General features: G+C 42.4%; 1 protein-coding gene across 5 annotated transcripts; it reads right to left on the bottom strand.

Moving 5' to 3' along the window:
* Positions 1 to 1,781: 1,781 nt before the first annotated feature.
* LOC121584697 (negative elongation factor B-like) lies at positions 1,782 to 27,810 on the bottom strand. 5 transcript variants are annotated; one of them, XM_041900746.2, is made up of 13 exons: positions 27,514 to 27,803; positions 11,753 to 11,913; positions 11,547 to 11,646; positions 10,864 to 11,094; positions 10,311 to 10,496; positions 10,029 to 10,141; positions 9,815 to 9,917; positions 9,597 to 9,692; positions 9,229 to 9,371; positions 6,574 to 6,680; positions 6,321 to 6,462; positions 6,017 to 6,125; positions 1,782 to 2,362 (listed from the first exon to the last, which is right to left on the bottom strand). In XM_041900746.2, the coding sequence occupies exons 1-13, from the start codon at positions 27,613 to 27,615 to the stop codon at positions 2,204 to 2,206; spliced, it is 1,752 nt and encodes a 583-aa protein (XP_041756680.1). In that variant the 5' UTR covers positions 27,616 to 27,803; the 3' UTR covers positions 1,782 to 2,203. The 5 variants fall into 5 exon arrangements, with proteins under 5 accessions (XP_041756680.1, XP_045081655.1, XP_045081653.1 ...); XM_045225718.1 differs by having other exon boundaries at positions 2,278 to 2,362; positions 6,017 to 6,073; positions 27,514 to 27,809; XM_045225719.1 differs by lacking the exon at positions 1,782 to 2,362 and adding an exon at positions 4,611 to 5,489 and having other exon boundaries at positions 6,017 to 6,073; positions 27,514 to 27,810.

Here is a 27,810-nt window from a genome sequence, read left to right as displayed (position 1 = left end):
ACCGTTTGAGCAGACACATGCACATTTGTGGCCTGCTGGAGGTCATTTTGCAGGGCTCTGGCAGTGCTCCTCCTGCTCCTCCTTGCACAAAGGCGGAGGTAGCAGTCCTGCTGCTGGGTTGTTGCCCTCCTACGGCCTCCTCCACGTCTCCTGATGTACTGGCCTGTCTCCTGGTAGCGCCTCCATGCTCTGGACACTACGCTGACAGACACAGCAAACCTTCTTGCCACAGCTCGCATTGATGTGCCATCCTGGATGAGCTGCACTACCTGAGCCACTTGTGTGGGTTGTAGACTCCGTCTCATGCTACCACTAGAGTGAAAGAACCGCCAGCATTCAAAAGTGACCAAAACATCAGCCAGGAAGCATAGGAACTGAGAAGTGGTCTGTGGTCACCACATGCAAAACCAGTCCTTTATTGAGGGTGTCTTGCTAATTGCCTATAATTTCCACCTGTTGTCTATTCCATTTGCACAACAGCATGTGACATTTATTGTCAATCAGTGTTGTTTCCTAAGTGGACAGTTTGATTTCACAGAAGTGTGATTGACTTGGAGTTACATTGTGTTGTTTAAGTGTTCCCTTTATTTTTTTGAGCAGTATATATGGAGTAAAAAGTACATCATTTTCTTTAGGAATGTAGTGAAGTAAAAGTTGTCAAAACTATTACAAATACCCCCCTAAAATACTTAAGTAGTATTTTAAAGTATTTTCACTTACACCACTTTTACTTTCCTTAGGTCTGAGGTGAAATAAAAAGGTCTGGCTGCTATAGTTTCAACATACTTTATGTTTGATATTTTAATTCCTGTATGAGTCATTGCTTCCCTTGACAACTTCCATTTGTAATATTTTTGGACTTCAAGATACACAACATGGTCAAAAGTATGTGGAACATGCTCGTCGAACATCTCATTCCAAATTCATGGGCATTAATATGGAGTTGGTCCCCCCTTTGCTGCTATAACAGCCTCCACTCTTCTGGGAAGGCTTTCCACTAGATGTTGGAACATTGCTGCGGGACTTGCTTCCATTCAGTCACAAGAGCATTATTGGAACACAGAATCGTCTAGAATGTCATTGTATGCTGTAGCGTTAAGATTTCCCTTCACTGCAACTAAGGGGCCTAGCCCGAACCATGAAAAACAGCCCCAGACCATTATTCCTCCTCCACCAAACTTTACAGTTGGCACCATGCATTCGGGCAGGTAGCGTTCTCCTGGCATCCGCCAAACCCATATTTGTCCGTCAGACTGCCAGATGGTGAAGAGTGATTCATTACTCCAGAGAATGCATTCCACTGCTCCTGAGTCCAATGGCAGCGAGCTTTACACCACTCCTGCCGATGCTTGGCATTGCGCATGGTGATCTTAGGCTTGTGTGAGTCTGCTCGGCCATGGAAACCCATTTCATGAAGCTCCCGACGAACAGTTATTGTGCTGACCTTGCTTCCAGAGGCAGTTTGGAACTCGGTAGTGAGTGTTGCAAAGGAGGACAGACTGTTTTTACGCGCTTCAGCACTCGGCGGTCCCATTCTGTGAGCTTGTGCGGCCTACCACTTCGCAGCTGAGCCGTTGTTGTTCCTAGACATTTCCACTTCACAATAACAGCACTTACAGTTGACCGGGGCAGCTCTAGCAGGGCAGAAACAGACTTGTTGGAAAGGTGGCATCCTATGACGGTGCCACGTTGAAAGTCACTGAGCTCTTCAGTAAGGCCATTCTACTGCCAATGTTTGTCTATGGAAATTGCATGGCTGAAGGGGTGTCCACATACTCTTGTATATATAGTATAAACTTCTAAATTATTTTATTTACAGCTTGCCTCACCACTGACACAAACCAAACAGTACATACACATTTACATTCAGTCTAGATAGATTACAGTACATAAAAAAATATACTTTCAACAATAATTAAGCAAGACTACATATTTATAAAATCAAAAGTAATAATTCACACTGAAAAACATTGGCAAATGAGTTACATTTTTAAAGCCGGAAGACTGCTTCAAATAAGACATCTTAAAAAAAACAAGCATTAGAAAATGAACTAAACCTTGACCACAGTACCTATAGAGGAAATTACATTTTGTAATTTTGTATGTGGTTTCATGAGACGACCTAAATTCTACATGTAATATCAGCATCCTTTTTTCAGACCACTGGGTTTCCTTCTTTTGCTACTCACTACCACCACCTCTCTCAGAGCGATGTTGTTGGAATGGAGGCTGTAGTGGGCACTTTAACAGGATGGAGCCCCAGGTCCAGGGAGGGGGCTTCGTCTGGCTGGGGAGGACTCTTCCTTTGGGCCTCCACTTTCTCTGTCAGCTGGGTGTACAGCTCCTTTACCTGGTCACTGCTCTGTGGACACCAGAGAAGCACGGAGAACAGAGAATGAAGAATCTGGAAATACAGTAGCTGTGTCATTGGGCCAGGAGCTTTCCCATGGCCCTGACTATGGTACGGGACTATGTGACCTGACTAGGAAAAACTCTGTTATAAGCCATAGGTGAAGTTCAGAGTAAAAAAACAAACATGTAAATTGTCAGAACTGTAAAACGTAAGGTTACTTGATGTAACCCCAGCTCTATGATATTATGAGTGAAGAGTCTCACAATGGGGATTGCCTGGGGGCGGAGCCAATCTAGGAAGATCCAAATATAGACTACCGGTCAAAAGTTTTAGAACACCTACGCATTCAAGGGTTTTTCTTAATTTTTACTATTTTCTACATTGTAGAATAATAGTGAAGACATCAAAACTATGAAATAACACATATGGAATCATGTAGTAACCAAAAAAGTGTTAAACAAATCAAAATATATTTTATATTTGAGATTCTTCAAATAGCCACAAATAGCTTTGCACCCTTGGCATTCTCTCAACCAGCTTCATGAGGTAGTCACCTAGAATGCATTTCAATTAACAGGTGTGCCTTCTCAATGCATTTGAGACAATCAGTTGTGTTGTGACAAGGTAGGGGGGTTATACAGAAGATAGCCCTATTTGGTAAAACACCAAGTCCATATTATGGCAAGAACAGTCCATCATTACTTTAAGACATGAAGGTCAGTCAATACAGAACATTTCAAGAACTTTGTGCAGTCGCAAAAACCATCAAGTGCTATGATGAAACTGGCTCTCATGAGGACCGCCACAGGAATGGAAGACCCAGAGTTACCTCTGCTGCAGAGGATAAGTTCATTAGAGTTACCAGCCTCAGAATGCAGCCCAAATAAATGCATCACAGAGTTCAAGTCACAGACACATCTCAACAGCAACTGTTCAGAGGGGACTGTGTAAATCAGGCCTTCATGGTCAAATTGCTGCAAAGAAACCACTACTAAATGACACCAATAATAAGAAGAGACTTGCTTGGGCCAAGAAACACGAGTAATGGACATTAGACCGCTGGACATTTGTCCTTTGGTCTGGAGTCCAAATGTGAGATTTCTGGTTCCAACCTCTGTGTCTTTGTGAGACGCGGTGTGGGTGAACGTATGATCTCCGCATGTGTAGTTCCCACCGTAAAGCATGGAGGAGGAGGTGTTATGGTGTGGGGGTGCTTTGCTGGTGACACTGTCTGTGATTTATTTAGAATTCAAGGCACACTTAACCAGCATGGCTACCACAGCATTCTGCAGCGATACGCCATCCCATCTGGTTTGGGCTTAGTGGGACTATCATTTGTTTTTCAACAGGACAACGACCCAACACACCTCCAAGCAGTGTAAGGGCTATTTTACCAAGAAGGAGAGTGATTGAGTGCTGCATCAGATGACATGGCCTCCACAATCCCCCGACCTCAAACCAATTGAGATGGTTTGGGATGAGTCGGACGGCAGAGTGAAGGAAAAGCAGCCAACAAGTGCTCAGCATATGTGGGAACGCCTTCAAGACTGTTGGAAAAGCATTCCAGGTGAAGCTGGTTGAGAGAATGTCAAGAGTGTGCAAAGCTGTCATCAAGGCAAAGGGTGGCTATATGAAGAATCTCAAATATAAAATATATTTTGTTTTGTTTAACACTTTTTTGGTTACTACATGATTCCATGTGTTATTTCATAGTTTTGATGTCTTCACTATTATTCTACAATGTAGAAAACACTAAACATATAGAAAAACCCTTGAATGAGTAGGTGTTCTAAAACTTTTGACCGATAGTGTAAGATGCTGTAATACGCGTTCATCTCACTTCTAAGTACATGTTGTCTTCCTTACGCAGAGCGTGAAGGGAAACATGATGAGACACCTCACTCATATCATTGAGCTGCCTCAAAAGGCAAACCTGAGAAATCTCCTGTGTTCTGGCAGAACGCTTGTGAAAATAGGCATCCTGCAGATCGATTGTAATGAACCAATAGCCTTGACGAATGAAGAGAGACCACACGTTTTGCGTAAGCATACAGAACGTGAACTTTCTCAGATAGTTGTTGAGGATCCGTAGGTCCAAAATGGCGGCGCTGCCCTACCCTTCTTGGGAACCAGGAAAAACCGCTCTGGGCTTCTGCTGCTGCTACATTTTACATTTTAGTCATTTAGCAGACGCTCTTTTACAGAGCGACTTACAGTTAGTGAGTGCATACATTTTCATACTGGTCCCCCATGGGAATCGAACCCACAACCCTGGCGTTGCAAGTGCCATGCTCTACCAACTGAGCTACACGGGACTACTACTACTTTGATCTCCCTTTTGCTCAACAGAGAGGAGATCTCCTGTTCTAGTATTTGAGCTGAGTCGCCAGTCGCTACTGAAACCAACATTCTGTTGAATGTGGGAGGTTCTCTGGCGAACTGAATTCGGTAGCCTCTCGTAACCATGGATGGATAGAACCCAGGGATGGACTGTGCACACACACACCAGTTCTCTGCCTGTGTGGCAAGTTGGTCACTGCCGTAACATGTTCTGTGCCCTTGGCGAAACGCTTTGGTGCAACAGTGGTATTTTCATTTGAAAAGGCAATAAATGCACACGGAACGGGGATAGTGCTTTGTGGCAACTTAAATATTGTCTTCCGGCCTCTGACTCGACTAACAAGGGTGTCGAGGGGAGCGCTACGGTATGTAGGACACTCCGGGGAAAGTGGTCTGCTCCATCTTTCCTGTGCTTTGATATAAAACAATGGGTCGCTGCACTGGGGAACGCGCTCTGGTGGAGCAGACATGCCCCTCCTGCAATATTCAGCCCGGGAGGGGGCAGGGCCGAACATCGTGTGAACAATGACCTGCTCCCCTCTGCCGGTGGGGAGGGACCCCTAGGACCGGCTCCCTCTCTTTCCTCCACGGGAATCGTTGGGGCGGGACCTTGAAGCATCTGCGACGAATGACCGTGAGCCTAGACACTGAGAAGTAGTTTTCGTTGTGAGCTCAATCCTCTCTCGCGAGAAGCTGCTATCCTATGCTTGGCGGCGGAGTCCTTTATGGTCCACCTGTGAACAGGTTAGCAGGAAAGCAGAGGTCCAAGTCCATCCTTAGGAGAGTCGTAGAGGATCTACATCAAATCCGTGAGGAAGATGAAAGAAGTTAGATGAGAGCGCATTACGGCTACTTATATGCGAAGTGGTGTGTCTACAACAATCATGTTGTGTGATTGGATATTCCTAGACTGGCTCCGCCCCCAAACACTCACCACCTAGTGTGAGCCACAGACTAAATATATTAACCTAACCCCAATCATTGATCTTATGTGGTTAATATAATGTTTTCATGGGACAAATGCATGATTACACCATTAGTTATTCAGGTGTTTCAATTAAAGATGCGTTAAAAGGTTTTGTAGAATTTACACCAGTAATTCTGAAAGCAGCGCTCACAAGCAAAAACGGGTCGCTGAAAATTGTGCACAACATCATCTATTTAGTATGATATATTGTGCAAATAAAAAAGATATAATAAACCTGCAATACTGAATTGCAATTCGTACAATATGTTACGAATTTGTAAGCGCTCAGGATCCCCTTCAATCTCTTTAATACATACATTTGGAACCTATTTCATGCAATGTGGCAGTTTGCCCACCTGTTTTGGTGGTTCCAGGGTTTTCACTAAGGTCTCCACACAAGATGGCAGCACTTTCTGGTGAAGGTGAAGCAACAGGCGTAAGTTGTGTCTGTGGACATTTTCTTTACTGGAATACACATATAAATATGTTAGGGAGTTATGGTTTATGTGAGATAAGAAAGGCAAAATATATTACCATTAGTACAGGAAGTATAGTACTCTACCTCAATTTCTCACATTTCATAAATGTGAAGTAACATTTCCATTAATTTCAAATGCAATATTCGCAGTAATCTCCTGTATGTCCCAGGACAAGACAGACCTGGAGAAAGAGGTGAGGAGGAAGCCATCAAACACGGCAGAGCAGAACTCTTCAGTCCCAAACTCATCAGAGAGCAAGGTGAGGTGTCCTGTCAGGAGGTGCAGGAAGATGTCCCCAAAGGCCATGTCGTTGTAGGTCTCCACTACAGTTACAAGACAGAGACAAAACAATGGTGAGAGCCAGGTTAACAACAATTTACTAACACAATTTCTTTCCTTCTATTAACCTGTGGCAAAACAAGTGCAGAACCTACCCAATGCAGGAAGTAACCTTTGTAAGGCATTCTTGTTCCTCTGCTTGGCAATGTGGAGTGCGTAGTACAGACCCATCTCACAAGCCACCCTGTTCTCCTGCAGGTACCTAGTGCAGGGGAGAACTTACTTTAATCAAAGAGGGTCCTCATTCAGACCTGGGTTCAAATACATGTGTATTTGAGTATGTTATTTAAATACTTATTTTCTGTGTATTTGAGTATTTTCAAATTATGTGGCACGAATCAACTACTTCTATTGGAAGTATTTTCAAATACTTATTTCAAATACTATTTTTAAATACCTGAGTTAAATGCATGGGAGTGTATTTGTGTCAGTGTATTTGAGTATTTTCAAAAACTTTCCAAATACATTTCCAAATACATTCCAAGTGCATTTCCAAATACATTCCAATATTCAACTACTTGTCTTTTCAAATAAATAAAAATATCTAAAAATACTTACTTCCAAATACCTTTGAAAGTAATTGAAATACCCTAAATATTATTTTAACCCAGGTCTGTCCTCATTAAACGTATAGCAGTTTCATGTACACCGTAAATAACATTGATAATTTCAATGTATATTTTAGAATCTCAATACTACGTGTTTTACATTCTACATTTTTTACATGATAATATTCTCTTTTTTTTTAGGGGTAGATCAGCTTTAATATTGCAGATAGATTGTAACTTCCATCAATGTATTTGTCTGCATCACTTCCAATCCCCCATGTTTTTTTTCTTCTCGCATATACAGTGGGGAGAACAAGTATTTGATACACTGCCGATTTTGCAGGTTTTCCTACTTACAAAGCATGTAGAGGTCTGTAATTTTTTATCATAGGTACACTTCAACTGTGAGAGGCGGAAAAATCCAGAAAATCACATTGTATGATTTTTAAGTAATTAATTTGCATTTTATTGCATGACATAAATATTTGATCACCTACCAACCAGTAAGAATTCCAGCTCTCACAGACATGTTAGTTTTTCTTTAAGAAGCCCTCCAGTTCTCCACTCATTACCTGTATTAACTACACCTGTTTGAACTCGTTACCTGTATAAAAGACAACTGTCCACACACTCAATCAAACAGACTCCAACCTCTCCACAATGGCCAAGACCAGAGAGCTGTGTAAGGACATCAGGGATAAAATTGTAGACCTGCACAAGGCTGGGATGGGCTACAGGACAATAGGCAAGCAGCTTGGTGAGAAGGCAACAACTGTTGGCACAATTATTAGAAAATGGAAGAAGTTCAAGATGACGGTCAATCACCCTCGGTCTGGGGCTCCATGCAAGATCTCACCTTGTGGGGCATCAATGATCATGAGGAAGGTGAGGGATCAGCCCAGAACTACACGGCAGGACCTGGTCAATGACCTGAAGAGAGCTGGGACCACAGTCTCAAAGAAAACCATTAGTAACACACTACGCCGTCATGGATTAAAATCCTGCACGGCACGCAAGGTCCCCCTGCTCAAGCCAGCGCATGTCCAGGCCCGTCTGAAGTTTGCCAATGACCATCTGGATGATTCAGCGGAGGAATGGGAGAAGGTCATGTGGTCTGATGAGACAAAACTAGAGCTTTTTGGTCTAAACTCCACTCGCTGTGTTTGGAGGAAGAAGAAGGATGAGTACAACCCCAAGAACACCATCCCAACCGTGAAGCATGGAGGTGGAAACATCATTCTTTGGGGATGCTTTTCTGCAAAGGGGACAGGACGACTGCACCGTATTGAGGGGAGGATGGATGGGGCCATGTATCGCGAGATCTTGGCCAACAACCTCCTTCCCTCAGTAAGAGCATTGAAGATGGGTCGTGGCTGGGTCTTCCAGCATGACAACGACCCGAAACACACAGCCAGGGCAACTAAGGAGTGGCTCCGTAAGAAGAATCTCAAGGTCCTGGAGTGGCCTAGCCAGTCTCCAGACCTGAACCCAATAGAAAATCTTTGGAGGGAGCTGAATGTCCGTATTGCCCAGCAACAGCCCTGAAAGCTGAAGGATCTGGAGAAGGTCTGTATGGAGGAGTGGGCCAAAATCCCTGCTGCAGTGTGTGCAAACCTGGTCAAGACCTACAGGAAACGTATGATCTCTGTAATTGCAAACAAAGGTTTCTGTACCAAATATTAAGTTCTGCTTTTCTGATGTATCAAATACTTATTTCATGCAATAAATTGCAAATTAATTACTTAAAAATCATACAATGTGATTTTGTGGATTTTTGTTTTAGATTCCGTCTCTCACAGTTGAAGTGTACCTATGATAAAAATTACAGACCTCTACATGCTTTGTAAGTAGGAAAACCTGCAAAATCGGCAGTGTATCAAATACTTGTTCTCCCCACTGTGTGTGTATATATATATATAGAAAGATATAATCTATCTCACACACATATATATATATACACACACACACACGCACACACGCACACACACGCACACACACACGCACACACACTTAAAAATATATTTCCCTTTATTACTTTCCAACCCCACCACCCCTTCCCTAATTGGAGTAAACAACATGATAATGTTCTTAATGTCAACACACATTTACACAATTGAAATACAGGCATGCCAAGTCTTACAAAGTAACAGTATGTCCCATTCTAACCCCTTCCCCTATGTGACATCCCATCCCAGTAGTTACTTGCTGAAGTTATCAGGCAGGGCTGTGGGGTAGGAGAGGGAGGTCTTATCCTCACTAGGGAGTTTCTGTTCTACAGTGAAGGTGTAGTCGTCCACAAGTACTGACAACATGGCTGGGAGAAAACGGGTCACAACTTCCAGTTCCTGAGAGGGAAGGAATCAAATATGATGAGTCTCTGCCCTGGCTGGTTTTGTCGCATTTACCCCATCTAGCTGTAGTTAATTGTAAAGAGGTTGTTTTCCTGCTCTGCACATCAAACTATTGTTGCCATGTAGCTCATAAGTAATGTAATACAGACAGGTAAACTCACTGAAGAAAAATACATGATTATAAAATAATACTAGTGGAAATAAGAAGTGACTGCATACCAATCGAGGCTCTTTAAAGACCTGGCTGTCAATCATATCCCAAGCACCTTGTCCAAGAGACAGCATTCTGAGTAGCAGCATCAGGTCTGGACTGTCCTGTTCATTCACACAGTAACATCTCTCTTTAGTAGTGGCAATAGGTCTCCACATAGCATTGACAGAATATGGAAATGGACACAAAAACATAAGGCCACAAATGACAACATTGAATGTCTTACTCTGGGTAGAGCGTCCTGGCTTAGCAATTCTTGCAGGTTTCGGACCGTACTCAAAACCAGGGTGTTACTGGCAAATGGGTCACACAGTATCATGGACAGGTCACTGGAAAGCAAGAAGACCTTTAACATTTTTGTCACATATTTTTATTAATCCTAAAAATGTTGCAATGATAAGCCATGTTCAATCACATTTCCTCCATTCTTCTTCTCTCACCCAAGTACTTGCTCCTGTCCTTTCTTCACTCCATCCAGAAACCCTTGCAACTCCCGGGCTCGCTTGGCATCCACAAACTTCTCACGGATACAGGCATCCAAGCACCAGGTGAACTGCCAAGATATAGACGTAAATACAGCACTCTGCATCAGCATGCCAAACATTCGCCAACATATTTGCAAAAAAATATATATATATATTTGAAATCAATACTTTTCCTGTTTGCCTACAGAAAGCAACTCAGATGAGTTGCAGAGTCTCTTTCCCAGGGTTTGGGCATACCTTGTGGCAGGAGTCTACTGAGCTGATCTCGCTGATGTCCAGGTCATGGAGTGACATGAGCAGCTCTGCACGCAGGGTGCAGTAGTGGACGTTACGAGTACGCAGGAAAAGTGTTCGCAGAAACTGGAGCACCATGTCATACAGCTTCACATTCCTCCCAATCATCTGGGTCAGTTTCAAGACTACCTATACAGAAAAAGGGTTTGTCTCAAGCACACCCAACTCTCTCTTGAATGTACAGACCAACAAATGGTTGACTGAGGAGGAAAAACGATGGACTCTTGTTATTAGGGCCGGGACGATACCAGTATGCGATACTTGTTAGTATCGTGGCAAGGAAACAAAACACAAAGCAGATTTAACTTCTTTAGGAAAACAATTTTAAACATTGTTATGTTGTCCCAAAAAATATTGCGATACTGGTATCGTCACAGCCCTACTTGTTATAATGGGTTCCTGGCCCTAATCATAACAAATGCTTTTTGGAATGTGAACAGAATCTATTGGGAGTCAAAAGGTAATGAAAACATCCAGATGTACTGGGGTGGCTCACCTCTCCTTGGCGTCTTGCTTTGGGGGAGGGGCTGAAGAAGTTGTGCAGAATGGAGAGATCATTGCTAAAAAGTGCTGCCTCCTTCGCCACGATATACTGCTTAAGCAAGGGCGAGACCTCATCTCCGAAGAGAGCCTGGTTGTCCTGCCAGATCTGCCTCTTCACCTCAACAGCACAGACTTTATACAGTTCCTTATCAGCCATCACAAGCTTCAGCTTTTTCTCTGGCACCTGTTCATAGGAAAATAAACAGTAGATCAGGACATACATTTCAAACACTGAGCTGTGGTAGAGATCAAGGTGCTTTGGAGAAAGAATCATGCAAAACAAGCATCTTATCATGGCTACTGTGATGTGCAAAGAACTATAAATAGAAAAAGATCTGCATTGTGGGTTAATGACGTGCATTCACTTAAAGCTAGAATCATTAATTGGTGAAACTGCCACGTCCGTTTGAGATATTAAAACAACAAAGAAGTTACTGCAAACAACGAACACTGTATTTCCCCCCCGCCTCGGACATCATTGCACGCGCAATTGAACAGCAGAGTATGTACTTGACATGTTTTTACCATGCTGCCGGATGCTCCTCTCCTCCGTTTCAACAACAAAACAATAACAAAGGAGCTGGGACGAACAGTGGTGCTGTTTCCCCTAATGCAGGTGGGAAGACCGAGACTTGCCTTTGGAAGATACTTCAGCACCTGCATGACCACTGGCTGAATGGAAGGCATCTTCACCAGCGGGAAGCTCTTCTCCAGCAGCTCTTCAAGTTTACCATAACTGTAGAGGGAGGAGGAATACCCAGAAACTCAATGTCTAACATACATGTACAATTGTTGATGAGTTCTCTATGAAGACCTGCTGTTTACTAGCTTAGATGTCGCACCGGTCCTCATCCTTGTCCTCTGCGATAGTGGCGACTCGCTCCATCAACTTGTCACGAAGCTCGTCAAAGACAGACTGGTGAAACTCCAACCGAGGAGTTCCGTGAAGGTCCAGAAAGGGAAGAGCTGACTGAAGAGTTGGTAACAAAATGCCATTTTCTGTCTGCAAAACAACACAGCCCAGACAGACCAAAGACATCAGACTGATGAAGGTGTGATAATAATCAATGCACTGACATGGTGGTGTTATTCATTTGATAATCATTGCAGGGATAATTTTGTGTACTCTAACGTTACTCATGGAGCCTGTTTACCAGGGTTGGGTAGGTTACTTTTACTATTTCTTATGTTTGTTCCTTTGAATAATGACAAACTGGGGCGTAGGTTGAACTACTTTTAATAAACTGATACTTTAGCCAGAAATCTCCTTGTGTAGCCATGCAAGGCATACTTCAACCTCCCCCCCTTAACACATAACAACACATCTTCCTTCCTTACAAAGAAAACTACTTTTTCTCTGTAACTAAACATGTCACATCACATTTGTTTACTCAACCTGCATAACATGCAATTTTCAATAATAAACATTTCTTTCCCATTTTTCTTTTTCTCAACTAAATGCAGTCTCTGTCCAACAATACTCTATTGTGGCTATTTCTTTTCACGTAAACAAAAACATCCAATCCAGATGCCCCTCAATAAGCCTTTCAAGGGCTCTGATAGTCCTTTTTGGTCGTTCTGCTGAAGTGCTTCCTGAAGCAGTTGGACAGCGTTCATTGTCAGTCAGGGTGTTCTGACAATTGTCCATTGGTAAAGGCATTTGACACTTCAGCAGTATCCTCCTGATGATCCTCAGTCCCTTGAGTGAATGGCTGAAGCCTTAGATCCACTCTGTTTCGTCTCAGTTGTGATCCATGCTCCGTTTGGATCTCATAGGATCGCGGTGCAACTTCTCTCTGCACGCACCCTTGCTGCATCCAGGTTCCTGTAGTGATGTCTCGGAGTCGTACATGATCTCCATGTTTCAGTTCAGGTAAGTGTCTTGCACTTTTGTCGTGTCGCTGTTTTTGTTTGTCTTTCTGTTTTTCCTTTGCGAGTTTGACGTTGTAAGCACCTCTGGGTGTTAGCAAGTCCTCATGGATGGTAGGTTGGTTCTGATGCGACGTCCCATCAACATTTGTGCAGGTGAAAGTCCATTCTGCAGCGGTGTGCTGCAGTAGATCATACTTTTTAGGAAGTCCTCCTTTCCATCGTGTGCCTTTATCATCAGACATTTGACTATTTTGACTGAACATTCTGCTAAGCCGTTGGACCTTGGGTAGTTGGGGCTGGAGGTATTGTGTCGGAATCCCCAGTCATTAGCGAACGATCGGAATTCAGAACTTGAGAACTGCGGGCCATTGTCCGAGTACAGTTCAGACGCAACCCCATGTCTTGCGAAGACTGATTTCAAGTACAGTGAGGAGGAAAAAAAGTATTTGATCCCCTGCTGATTTTGTACGTTTGCCCACTGACAAAGAAATGATCAGTCTATAATTTTAAATGGTAGGTTTATTTGAACAGTGAGAGACAGAATAACAACAACAAAATCCAGAAAAAACACATGTCAAAAATGTTATAAATTGATTTGCATTTTAATGAGGGAAATAAGTATTTGACCCCCTCTCAATCAGAAAGATTTCTGGCTCCCAGGTGTCTTTTATACAGGTAATGAGCTGAGATTAGGAGCACTTAAAGGGAGTGCTCCTAATCTCAGCTTGTTACCTGCATAAAAGACACCTGTCCACAGAAGCAATCAATCAGATTCCAAACTCTCCACCATGGCCAAGACCAAAGAGCTCTCCAAGGATGTCAGGGACAAGATTGTAGACCTACACAAGGCTGGAATGGGCTACAAGACCATCACCAAGCAGCTTGGTGAGAAGGTGACAACAGTTTGTGCGAATATTCGCAAATTGAAGAAACACAAAAGAACTGTCAATCTCCCTCGGCCTGGGGCTCCATGCAAGATCTCACCTCGTGGAGTTGCAATGATCATGAGAACGGTGAGGAATCAGCCAAGAACTACACAGGAGGATCTTGTCAATGATCTGAAGGCAGCTGGGACCATAGTCACCAAGAAAACAATTGGTAACACACTACGCCGTGAAGGATTGAAATCCTGCAGGGCCCGCAAGGTCCCCCTGCTCAAGAAAACACATTTACAGGCCCGTCTGAAGTTTGCCAATGAACATCTGAATGATTCAGAGGAGAACTGGGTGAAAGTGTTGTGGTCAGATGAGACCAAAATCGAGCTCTTTGGCATCAACTCAACTCGCCGTGTTTGGAGGAGGAGGAATGCTGCCTATGACCCCAAGAACACCATCCCCACTGTCAAACATGGAGGTGGAAACATTATGCTTTGGGGGTGTTTTTCTGCTAAGGGGACAGGACAACTTCGCTGCATCAAAGGGACGATGGACGGGGCCATGTACCATCAAATCTTGGGTGAGAACCTCCTTCCCTCAGCCAGGGCATTGAAAATGGGTCGTGGATGGGTATTCCAGCATGACAATGTCCCAAAACACAAGGCCAAGGCAACAAAGGAGTGGCTCAAGAAGAAGCACATTAAGGTCCTGGAGTGGCCTAGCCAGTCTCCAGACCTTAATCCCATAGAAAATCTGTGGAGGGAGCTGAAGGTTTGAGTTGCCAAACGTCAACCTCGAAACCTTAATGACTTGGAGAAGATCTGCAAAGAGGAGTGGAACAAAATCCCTCCTGAGATGTGTGCAAACCTGGTGGCCAACTACAAGAAACATCTGACCTCTGTGATTGCCAACAAGGGTTTTGCAGAGGGGTCAAATACTTATTTCCCTCATTTAAATGCAAATCAATTAATAACATTTTTGACATGTGTTTTTCTGGATTTTTGTTGTTGTTGTTATTCTGTCTCTCACTGTTCAAATAAACCTACCATTACAATTATAGACTGATCATGTCTTTGTCAGTGGGCAAACTTACAAAATCAGCAGGGGATCAAATACTTTTTTCCCTCAGTGTAGGTGATTACAGCTTTGCTGGAGGTAGTTGGCAGTGTTGCTACTTCAGGGTAGTTTGAGTAGTAGTCGGTAACAACAATGTGACTTTTGCCTTTGCAGTCAAAAAGGTCAACTCCAACTTTGTAGTAGGGTCAGTTGAGTACTGGATGAGGCATTAGCGGTTCTGCTTGCTGCTTTGGCCTGTAGGTCAAACACAGTTCACATGAAGCAGTGGTCTGGCTGATTTCCTGGTTCATTCTTGGCCAGTACATTACTTCTTGTGCTTGTCGTTTGCATTTTTCATCACCCAAGTGGCCCTCGTGTATTTTCTGTAGCATTTCTTGTTGCCTTTGAACACTATGTCATCCACAACAGTGAGCTCTGCTCTGCACATCCAGTAATCCTGTATTCTCCTTGGACAGTTGTTTTTCTGTGCAGGCCATCCTATTAGTATTGTTTGGTCAGCTGCTGTATCTCTTTTGATCTGCGCCATTCTCTCAGAAGAAACAGGAAGTGATGCAACGATCATGTCGACGTAGGCCTGAATCTCAGTGTTTTTCTGTGTGTCGGCGCTCTCGTTCTTGTCGACTGCTCAAGAAAGAGTGTCGGTGGTGAACATGAACTTTCCCGGGGTGTAGATCATCTTCACATCATACTTTTGCAGTCTGATCAACATTCTCTGGATTCTCATTGGACAACCATTCAGTGGCTTAGACATGATTGACACCAATGGTTTGTGGTCGGTTTCTACTTGGAAGGCTTGTCCGTAGACGTATTGGTGAAACCTTTCGCACACATGTGCTCGCCAGTAGTTCTTTCTCTATTTGTGCATACCTTGTTTCTGCGCCTGTCAAGGATCTGGACACATAAGCGACAGGTTGCCATGTGTCGTCATGCTGTTGCAGAAGAACTGCTCCCAGGCCAAACCGTGATGCATCTGCAGAAATCCTTGTGCTTTTCTCTGGATCATAGAACCTGAGCACTGGCTCTTCTGTGATTGCCTTTAGGTTTTTGAAGCAGTTTTCCTGCTCATGGGACCATTCCCATTTGTTTTTCTGTTCCAGAAGACATCTGAGTGGAGCAGACTGTGCTGACAGCATTTTGAGAAATGATTCTTTTTCACACAGTTGTTACACGATTTGCCATATGCATGGCAATTTTTGGGCTTGTGGATAACTCCACATTTTCCACATGTAGTGTTTTGATTTTTCTCTTTTGCTTGTTTTTGTTTTGTAAAGCGTTGTGTGTGTTGCGCCTCTCTTTTTATTGCACGCACTGACGTGCTCTGGTGGTTTCAGCTGCTCGACACATTCACTGCTTTATCCAAAGTTAAATCTTGCTCACGCAGCACTCTCTCCTTGAGTCCATTATCAAGTATGCCACAGACTATCCGGTCTTTCACTAGTGAGTCTTTCAGATTTTCAAATTCACACGTTTTGCTCAGTGTGTTCAGCTCAACCAAGTACTGGTCAAAACTGACTCCCTGTTTCTGATCATGAGAGAAAAACTTGTAGCTCTCAAAACGTGACGTTCTGGCTTGGTACAAAGTACTCCTCAAATCTAGCCATGAGCACAGTCAATGTCAAGTTTGCCTCGTCTAGCTGAAAGCTTTTGTAAATGTCCAATGCATCCTCTCCAATAACATGCAGAAAAATTTAAGCTGTCAATTTGTCATCATCTCAAGCTGCTCCCACAACAGCTCAATAGGGTTGAGATCCGGTGACTGGCCACTCCATTATAGACAAAATACCAGCTCACTGCTTCTTCCCTAAATAGTTATTGCATAGTTTGGAGCTGTGCTTTGAGTCATTATCCTGTTGTCGGAGGAAATTGGCTCCAATCAAGCGCCGTCCACAGGGTATGGCATGGCGTTGCAAAATGGAGTGATAGCCTTCCTTCTTAAAGATCCCTTTTACCCTTTACAAATCTCCCACTTTACCACCACCAAAGCACCCCCAGACCATCACATTGCTTCCACCATGCTTGACAGATGGCATCAAGCACTCCTCCAGCATCTTTTCATTTGGTCTGCGTCTCACAAATGTTCTTCTTTGTGATCCGAACACCTCAAACTTAGATTTGTCTGTCCATAACACTTTTTTCCAATCTTCCTCTATCCAGTGTCTCTGTTCTTTTGCCCATCTTAATCTTTTCTTTTTATTGGCCAGTCTGAGATATGGCTTTTTCTTTGCAACTCTGCCTAGAAGATCAGCATCCCGGAGTCGCCTCTTCAATGTTGACGTTGAGACTGGTGTTTTGCGGGTACTATTTAATGAAGCTGCCAGTTGAGGACCTGTGAGGCGTCTGTTTCTCAAACTAGACACTAATGTATTTGTCCTCTTGCTCAGTTGTGCACCGGGGCCTCCCACTCCTCTTTCTATTCTGGTTAGAGCCAGTTTGTACGATATCTTCAGTTTCTTGGCAATTTCTCGCATGGAATAGCCTTCATTTCTCAGAACAAGAATAGACTGACGAGTTTCAGAAGAAAGTTCTTTGTTTCTGGCCATTTTGATCCTGTAATCGAACCCACAATTGCTGATGCTCCAGATACTCAACTAGTCTCAAGAAGGCCAGTTTTATTGCTTCTTTAAATCAGCACAACAGTTTTCAGCAGTGCTAACAATTGCAAAAGGGTTTTCTAATGATCAATTAGCCTTTTAAAATGATAGACTTGGATTAGCAAACACAACCTGCCATTGGAACACAGGACTGATGGTTGCTGATAATGGGCCTATGTAGATATTCAAATATTTTTTTTTTTTTTTTTTTTATCAGCCGTTTCCAGCTACAATAGCCATTTACAACATTAACAATGTCTACAATGTATTTCTGATCAATTTGATGTCATTTTAATGTACAAAAAAATTGCTTTTCTTTCGAAAACAAGGACATTTCTAAGTGACCCCAAACTTTTGAACGGTAGTGTATATGCATGAAACGTACATTATGGAAACATGTCTCACACTCAGTCATAGTTAGTAGAATAATAAATGCGTTTGCAAGATTTTGGCACCATCAACTTTTATAAGGTTAGTAGTAAAGTTAATAATTTAAACCACCTAAATATACTCACATTCACTGAACATTTAGTATTTGCAACTCAAACATTCATTTCCCCAACTGCTTTTTTCTATAATCCTACAGGCCCTTTATCATTCTCCATATCTTATATTCTAATGCATCCAACATTATGCATGCCCACCATGGGATTGGGCAGCTGCTATTTGAGAACTCATCTAGTTTAGAAATCAAACTCTGGTTATCTTATTGCAGGGCACATTGTACAACTGTTTTTAGAGAGGATTGCATTGCAAGGTATGCCATATGTGTAGGCTATGCCATATGTATTGGTTAATATGCATATGCAGCTGTCGTTTGTAAACCTTAATTCTAGCATACACGACACACACATCTTTCCATCTACATGCTTTTATTTGGGTTTCTATGCTAATTATTTTATTTAATGTTTCTTTAAGCCTGCAACTAGAACCTTGAAATGAGACAACCATGCCAAAACATGATTCAAAATAAATTGAATTCACTGACAGAGACAGCTAATGAAACCCTAGCTTCCTGAGCAGGCACATTGACAATATTAGCAGCTAGGCTAGTAACATTGGCTAGCTTTCAATAAATTGGCTAAATGGTCAATGGCGTTACCTCTTCATATGATCAAGACCATTAGTATTGCATTCTGCATATTTCAAGTGCACTCGAAAAACAGATATTTATCTTATTTCAGTCTTCGGGAGCTAACGTTAGTTCCAGTGGCGAACCGTGACTATAGGACCTAAGCCTTCAGAGGGACCAAAAATCTTCCTATACGTTGTATCGAACAAAAAAAAAATCAAGAAAATATGACATTATGAATTAATCAAACACGCCTGGCTGCGCTTCGGGCTGCCGCACACACAGAGACAGAACCGGCATGGACACATGACACAGCATAAAATAATGCACTGTTTACACAACTTATGGTAGCAAACACCACTATCACACTATAACCAATAGCGACAACAACAGTGTCACATCAAAGGTGACAGGCTCATAGTGCTGAAAGGACAGCAACTGTAATACCTTTGCACTACATGACGCTGAAGGAGAGCCAATTTTGGTCAAACACAGACACTACTGATAGACAGGAGACAGCAGTAACATACAGCATCAAATAATGTTAAAGAATAGGCAGCCCATTCACTCCAATAGGCCCCAAGAAGTCACACCAATACAAAAGCACAACCATTTCATGTGCAAAATAAAATTAACAAACCAGCTATTCCTTCTCATTGCAAATATATTTAACCACTTTCATCACACTAAACAGTGATCTAAAGTTTAAATGCAACAATGTTTCACAGTCATTCTTTTCAACGAGATAGCTAACAGCAAGTGAGCTGCATCAAAAAAACAGTGCCACTAACCAGATGATCATTTGTAAACAAAGTTTGAAAGTTAATCTTGAAAAGGGTAATGTTAACAAATTAGCAAACAACATCCACCTTGGAGTTGATAACAGCTGCTGCAGCCGCCATTTTCACACTACTACAACACAAGTTAGCTAACGTTACTAGCGTCAGCATGGGAAAACTCCTGCTTGCTTACTTTCTCTTCCTCTCTTCTTCGCTTTATGGCAGACTACAACTTTTTTGTGTATTCCCGCCACCTACTGTATTGGATGTTTATTAGCCTGCTATTCTGTATGATGAATTCATTACCTCTTGAGCTGTCAGCAGTGACCGTGGTCCTCTGTAGCTCAGCTGGTAGAGCACGGCGCTTGTAACGCCAAGGTAGTGGGTTCGATCCCTGGGACCACCCATACACAAAAATTTATGCACACATGACTGTAAGTCGCTTTGGATAAAAGCGTCTGCTAAATGGCATATTATTATTATTATTATTACCTGTCTAGGCCGACATGTCACTTAAAAAAAAAACTCCCAACCTTGCAAGTCAAAATGTGATTGGTTCATTCCACTGTCACTCCAAAATTCTGCTCTAATACAGTTGAATGGCAGAGGCCTTCTGTCCAGCTTCTGAAGGCCTAGCCAATGGCTGGTTGAGCTAGCTAGATTTTTCTACCCAGAGACCACCAAAGAAAATCCTGATTGGATCATTTTTTATATTGAGTATTAACCCTTCTCTTTCCAACACAAACTGAAGAGATGAAATCTGAAAATTATTACAATTAATGTAAAGATGAAATAGAAATTAAAACAATTTTATAAAAAAAAAAGGTATAAATCCTTACATTCCCCACTGGTTAGATAAGCAATAAGGCTCGAGGGGGTGTGGTATATGGCCAATATACCACGGCTAAGGTCTGTTCTTAAGCACGACGCAATGCGGAGTGCCTGAATACAGCCCTTAGCCGTGGTATATTGCCCACATACCACAAACCCCAGAGGTGCCTTATTGCTAGAGCAGTAACAATAAATATTATGTCATACCCGTGGTATACGGTCTGATATAAAAATATATATATATATTTTTTAATATGCCATTTAGCAGACGCTTTTATCCAAAGCGACTTACAGTCATGCGTGCATACATTTTTGTGTATGGGTGGTCCCGGGGATCGAACCCACTACCCTGGCGTTACAAGCGCCGTGCTCTACCAGCTGAGCTACATATACCACGGCTTTCAGCGAATCAGCATTCAGGGCTCGAACCACCCATTTTATAATTCCTCTTAACACACAGCAGATCAGAGGTGCTGTTTACGTCGTAGATAGAAGCAGGCCATTGGCTGCCTTCATCACGAGGGGTATGTACAGGAGTTCTGATTGGTTCCAAGTTTAGCAGTGAGCAAATTTGCCTGAGCAGACAGTGTTGAAATATACTTTTTCTGTGAAAATGTGTAAAAATTGAAGCTGGCAACACATTTGACAGTAATCATGAGAATATTTCATTGTCATATACAACATTTTATTTGTATTTTATTTTATATTTAACCTTTATTTAACCAGGTAAGCCAGTTGAGAACAAGTTCTCATTTACAACTGTGACCTGGCCAAGATAAAGCAAAGCAGTGCGATAAAAACAACAACACAGAGTTACATATGGAATAAACTAAACGTACAGTCAATAACACAATAGAAACTCTATATACAGTGTGTGCAAATGTAGAAAGTTATGGAGGTAAGGCAATAAATAGGCCAAAGTGCAAAATAATTACAATTTAGTATTAACACTGGAGTGATAGATGTGCAGAAGATGATGTGCAAATAGAGATACTGGGGTGCAAATGAGCAAAATAAATAATGTAAATAACAATATGGGGATGAGGTAGTTGGGTGGGCTAATTACAGATGGGCTGTGTACAGGTGCAGTGATCGGTAAGCTGCTCTGACAACTGTTGCTTAAAGTTAGTGAGGGAGATAAGGGTCTCCAGCTTCAGAGATTTTTGCAGTTCGTTCCAGTCATTTGCAGCAGAGAACTGGAAGGAATGGCGGCCAAAGGAGGTGTTGGCTTTGGGGATGACCAGTGAGATATACCTGCTGGAACGCATACTATGGGTGGGTGTTGCTATGGTGACCAATGATCTAAGATAAGGCGGGGATTTGCCTAGAAGTGATTTATAGATGACCTGGAGCCAGTGGGTTTGGCGACGAATATGTAGTGAGGGCCAGCCAACGAGAGCGTACAGGTCACAATGGTGGGTAGTATATGGGGCTTTGGTGACAAAACGGATGGCACTGTGATAGACTACATCCAATTTGCTGAGTAGAGAGTGTTGGAAGCTATTTTGTAAATGACATCGCCGAAGTCAAGGATCGGTAGGATAGTCCGTTTTACGAGGGCATGTTTAGCAGCATGAGTGAAGGAGGCTTTGTTGCGAAATAGGAAGCTGATTCTAGATCTAACTTTGGATTGGAGATGCTTAATGTGTGTCTGGAAGGAGAGTTTACGGTCTAACCAGACACCTAGGTATTTGTAGTTGTCCACATATTCTAAGTCAGACCCGCCGAGAGTAGTGATTCTAGTCGGGCGGGCGGGTGCAAGCAGCGTTCGATTGAAGAGCATGCATTTAGTTTTACTAGCATTTAAGAGAAGTTGGAGGCTACGGAAGGAATGTTGTATGGCATTGAAGCTCGTTTGGAGGTTTGTTAACACAGTGTCCAATGAAGGGCCAGATGTATACAAAATGGTGTCGTCTGCATAGAGGTGGATCTGAGAGTCACCAGCAGCAAGAGCAACATCATTGATATACACAGAGAATAGAGTCGGCCCGAGAATTGAACCCTGTGGCACCCCCATAGAGACTGCCAGAGGTCCAGACAACAGCCCCTCCGATTTGACACATTGAACTCTGAGAAGTAGTTGGTGAACCAGGCGAGGCAGTCATTTGAGAAACCAAGGCTATTTAGTCTGCCAATAAGAATGCGGTGATTGACAGAGTCAAAAGCCTTGGCCAGGTCGATGAAGACGGCTGCACAGTACTGTCTTTTATCGATCACGGTTATTATATCGTTTAGGACCTAGAGCGTGGCTGAGGTGCACCCATGACCAGCTTGGAAACCAGATTGCATAGCGGAGAAGGTACGGTGGGATTCAAAATGGTCGGTGATCTGTTTGTTAACTTGTCTTTCAAATACTTTCAAAAGGCAGGGTAGGTCTGTAACAGTTTGGATCTAGAGTGTCACCCCCTTTGAAGAGGGGGATGACCGCGGCAGCTTTCCTATCTCTGGGGATCTCAGACGATACGAAAGAGGTTGAACAGGCTAGTAATAGGGGTTGCGACAATTTCGGCTGCTAATTTTAGAAAGAAAGGGTCCAGATTGTCTAGTCCAATGATTTGTAGGGGTCCAGATTTAGCAGCTCTTTCAGGACATCAGCTATCTGAATTCGGGTGAAGGAGAAGTGTGTGGGGGGGGGGGGCATGGGAAATTTGCAGCGGAGGGTGCAGAGCTGGTGGCCGGAGTAGGGGTAGCCAGGTGGAAAGCATGGCCAGCCGTAGCAAAATGATTATTGAAATTCTCGATTATCGTAGATTTATCGGTGGTGACAGTGTTTCCTAGCCTCAGTGCATTGGGTTGCTGGGAGGAGTTGCTCTTATTCTCCATGTACTTTACAGTGTCCCAAAACGTTTAGGAGTTAGTGCTACAGGATGCACATTTCTGTTTGAAAAATCTAGCATTTGCTTTCCTAACTGATTGTGTATATTGGTTCCTGACTTCCCTGAAAAGTTGCATATCGTGGGGGCTGGTCGATGCTAATGCAGTACGCCACAGGATGTTTTTGTGCTGGTCAAGGGCAGTCAAGTCTGGGGTGAACCAGGGGCTATATCTGTTCTTAGTTCTGACTTTTTTGAATGGGGCATGCTTATTTAAGATGGAGAGAAAAGCACTTTTGAAGAACATCCAGGCATCCTCTACTGACGGAATGAGGTCAATATCCATCCAGGATATCCAGGCCAGGTCAATTAGAAAGGCCTGCTCGCTGTAGTGTTTTAGGGAGCGTTTGACAGTGATGAGGAGTGGTCGTTTGACCGCGGACCCATTACAGGCGCAGGCAATGAGGCAGTGATCGCTGAGATCCTGGTTGAAGACAGCGGAGGTGTATTTAGAGGGTAAATTAGTCAGGATGATATCTATGAGGGTGCCCATGTTTACAGATTTAGGGTTGTACCTGGTTGGTTCCTTGATGATTTGTGTGAGATTGAGGGCATCTAGTTTAGATTGTAGGACGGCCGGGGTGTTAAGCATATCCCAGTTTAGGTCACCAAGCAGTACGAACTCTGAGGATAGATGGGGGGCAAGAAATTCACATATGGTGTCCAGGGCACAACTGGGGGCTGAGGGGGGTCTGTAGCAAGCGGCAACAGTGAGAGACTTATTTCTGGAAAGGTGGATTTTTAGAAGTAGAAGCTCCTCCCTCCACGTAGATCGATCAACTTCACTGTTTTTGGTGTCGGCCGACCATATAAGTGGTTAAATCTAGGCTTGGGCGGTAAACCGTATATACAGGGGTACTTGGAAAAAGCCACAGTATGGTTTTCCAATACCGTCAAAACTATTTATTTGAAGTTTTTCAATACATTTGAATATTTGTATCTACTTTAAGTTTATACCTGCAGTCAACATGTGCAATACTTTAGGAAATAAAGCAGATTGCGTTCTTCATTTCACCGGTCACATTATTTTACATTATGAAGCTGTTCCCCCGAAACAGTTGAGCCATTCACGTGATATCTTATAATGGCTTTCTGCCAGAAGTCAAAGGGCTCTGGATGAGTCATCTGTACAGGTGCCATTTTTTCCCTGTGCTTCCTATTAGCTTGTGGGTTTTTTTCTCCTTCGTTTTTCTGCCCTCTGCTCCGTATACACATCCTGCTCTTCCTTCAGAAAAGCATGCTTCACAACTTTGTTCATTTGCACAATTTCACTTTCGCTTGTAAATGTTGACACTTACTGAAAATGACATTCGGTAGCTACTAACTATGCTTGTATAACTTTTATGAGCTGGATTTCCCTGTCTTTGCAAATAGTTTATGTTCATTTTCACTCATTAGCATTTAGCTAACAGCGTCTATGTGATTTAGCTATTCGTTTGTGCTAATTTTATTAGCATTCTGGTCATAGAGCCCTTTTTCTTGCATTTTTTGCACCCCCTTGTGTACTATACTGGTAATACCGTAAATCCTGGGATGAGAGAAGTATGAAAATCTGGATACCGCCCAAGCCTAGTTCAATTAGGGCTGGACGATATGGCCTAAAAATAATCTCAATTTTTTCAATCTTATTCACGCTATTTATCTCGATTTTTTAAATGTTTTCTCTAAATATGCTTAGTTGTACAATTAAAAGGTCAAATACACTGCATGTCAAACAGTCAGCAATAATCTAATGAATTCAGGGCTTGTGAAATTATACCTAGGCTAAATATAAGCCTTCCACAATCACAAGACCTATTCATAATTTTATCAAAAGTTTAACCTGCTTTGTTTTGCAATAATCACTGAATAGAAAATTAACACAGGTCTCATAAACAATCTCTCAAGCACAAGCCCACGTGCTCGTGAGTAACCATCTTTATAGGAATCTTTATATTTCAACTTTAGCCAACTTGGATCTATTTGCTAGCTAACAAGGCAGAACAGTTGAACTATTATGAACACGCCCTTCTTTCCGTCCTTCAACTATTTGAACAGCATGCTAGCCTGACCACTTTGTTCAGATGTTGAAATCAAGTGGCCTACCTTATTTCTCAGAATGAGAACGAGTTGCCAATTCCTTATATCATTGTGTTTTATGCTTATTGCACATTTATAAAACACAGACTAGACAGCTAGTATAACACTTTTGGCTAAAATGCTGCTAGCAGTACGTGGTACCGCAATGCTGCGCGCCACAAACAATAAATTCATTGAAGCGTACAAATTCCTCTTCTGCTCTGCCTAAGCAAGTTCTGTCTGATTCTGGCATCATAACTCAGAAAGAATGGGATAAGTGATGCTTTGAATCATAATTGTATCATCTCGGCAAGCTTTTTATTTGAGAGAAACTGTGGTTTAATTGACCCTGGTCAGTCAATCAACTGTTCTTCCCTCTAGCGGACTCGACGGTTAACCCGTCAACTTCTTGTGAATCTTTGTTTTCATTTCAACAATTTACTATCTGTGATGTGCTAGATGCCTTGTTTAAGATTGGAAAAAAAGAAAATCCACTGATATGCTTGATACATTTTTGCTGCAATTCTCTGCCCCCCTGATTGCTGAATAATTAACCCATATTTTTAATCTGATGATTATATCTGGTACTATCCCCAAGGTTTGGAAGGCGGCCCATGTACTCCCCCTTCAAAGATGGTGACCCTTGTAACCTACATAATTAAATTGCCCAATTTCTAAACTTTCTTGCCTAGCTAAAATATTAGAATCTGATTAATTCTCAGGTAAGATATTTCTTGAAATGTATTAGTCGGGTTTTAGACCAGGTCATAGCACTATCTCTGCTGCATCCCTAGTTATACATTATGTGGTTAACTGTATGGATAAAAGGCAACATTGTGCTGCCCTCTTCATTGACCTGTCAAAGGCTTTTGATACTATTGATCACTCACTGCTAATTCAGAGGCTTTCCTCAATTGACCTAGACCAGGCTGCATGCAACTGGTTTAAAAATGAATTGACAGATCGAACTCAAAATGTGCATCTACTGATGGTGTTAAATCAGGTTTCCTGGATATTATGAAAGGTGTCCCGCAGGGGTCGATTCTGGGTCCTGTACTTTTTACATTAACAATATCGACTTGTCTGTAAAGAAAATAAAGAAATGTACCTGCACTTGTATGCCGATGACACTATTGTGTATGCTATTGCCCCCACGGTTGACCAGGCTCTATCTGAACTACAGTCTGCATTCATTGTATTACAGAAAAACTTTCTTGACCTGAAATTAGTATTGAATGTAGGTAAAACTAAGTTTACACTGAGTGTACAAAACAATAAGGACACCTTTCCATGACAGACTGACCAGGTGAATCCTTGTGAAAGCTTTGATCCCTTATTGACATTACCTGTTAAATCCACTTCAAATCAGTGTAGATGAAGGGAAGGAGACAGATTAAAGGAGAATTTTGGAAGGTGTTCTTAATGTTTGGTAGACTCAGTGTATGTTGTTCTCTAGAGCGCATAAAAATAACCGACTGACTAATGACAGTCAGATTCGTTACAAAACGTTGTGAGGGACTCTCCTGAGGTGTATTCCTCCTTACGCCAATTCTGTTGCTAAACGTTTTGCAACAGAAACAGTTTACTCCAAATGCTCTTCAACATCACGTAAAAGCTGTTGGGTTCTTAAACAGAAGTAGTTGTTATTTTTAAATTGTATGGTTTCCACACGTTGCCATTCCAATCTGAGTAATCTGCGAAGTGTTTGGCACAACTTGCACATCTCTCAATTATCGCTTATTCCATGCTCTAAAGTGGAGTGAAGTCTTCAGGGTTCCTTCTTCCAGACACATATAAAAAAAATAAAAGAGACAGGTCTGAATTACAACTCCCGTTTAATAACAAAACGGGGGTGTATTTATTACTCCGACTCTGTTGCAAAACGTTTCTTAAAACGGAAGCAAACGGTACAGGGAGGGACCTATCTGAATTTGTCCAATTGAAACGCTTGTTTGGTTCTTAAATGGTAAACGGTTTCCGTAATACACCCCGGAACTCAGCGTCTGGAGTAAACGTTTCTGTTAACAGACGAAACAGAATCGGTGTAATGAATACACCACTGGTTTTCGTTGCAAAACGTTTTCCGTTTGAAATACACGACTTTAGAGCACTTTGACTTCATACCGCCAGCTAGCGCTGGTCCACGCGCATGCGCACTCGTATTTTGGAGAAATTAGAAGGCGCGAATAGAGAGAAATGTTATTCAGAACTCAAGCAACATCTTTACTTTGGTAGCTAAGTTACAAAAGTTTACTGAAGCCATTCACCAAACAAAATTCCCCCATGGGGTGATTCATCGAACGATTAATTCAGGGCAACCGTGAGAGCGCTGCCGAACGATGCCCTGGGCCAGAGCTAGCTAACGTTAACTATCTGACTTGTTACGTACTAACACGGCTGGCTAACGTTATTTGAATGACATACGTTGACTAACCACTAACTTAACTGATAATTATAGTAACTAATGAGCACAATACATAGTTTGAACCACTTTGTCGATACGCTCGTATCAACATGCTTTTAGTCCTGTTTTTATCTAGCTGTTAGCTTGCTAGCTAACGTCAGTTTAGCTTACCTGAAACTGGTCAATGGCTTTCAGAGGCTCTGTGCAGTTGGTCAGTGTTTCTTTTAGATCCTCGCCATTAGATATCCCAAGCTCAGGCAGGCCCGCAAACATTTTCTCGTGTGTACGATATAACTAGCTATACATACCTTGAATCAAATAAACATAGGGCTAATAATACAATACATTCATAAATGAATGACTACACGTTCGCTACTTTGTTTCTTCTTGGCTAACCAAAGATGGTGGATAAATCAAGATAGTTCACTGAGGCCGTTTACCATTTAAAAAAAAGTCCGTTCCGGTCTA

This window comes from Coregonus clupeaformis, chromosome 16 (genome assembly GCF_020615455.1).
Source record: "Coregonus clupeaformis isolate EN_2021a chromosome 16, ASM2061545v1, whole genome shotgun sequence".
Classification (NCBI taxonomy): domain Eukaryota; kingdom Metazoa; phylum Chordata; class Actinopteri; order Salmoniformes; family Salmonidae; genus Coregonus; species Coregonus clupeaformis.
This window is presented reverse-complemented; position numbering and strand designations above follow the sequence as displayed.

Excerpts from the sequence above, each read along its gene's own strand:
- LOC121584697 (XM_041900746.2), bottom strand. The coding sequence starts at position 27,615 with ATGTTTGCGGGCCTGCCTGAGCTTGGGATATCTAATGGCGAGGATCTA. Across the intron at positions 9,693-9,814 it reads GCCAGGACGCTCTACCCAGA|GACAGTCCAGACCTGATGCT; the intron begins GTAAGACATTCA and ends GTGAATGAACAG. Across the intron at positions 6,126-6,320 it reads CTCCTCACCTCTTTCTCCAG|TAAAGAAAATGTCCACAGAC; the intron begins GTCTGTCTTGTC and ends TGTGTATTCCAG.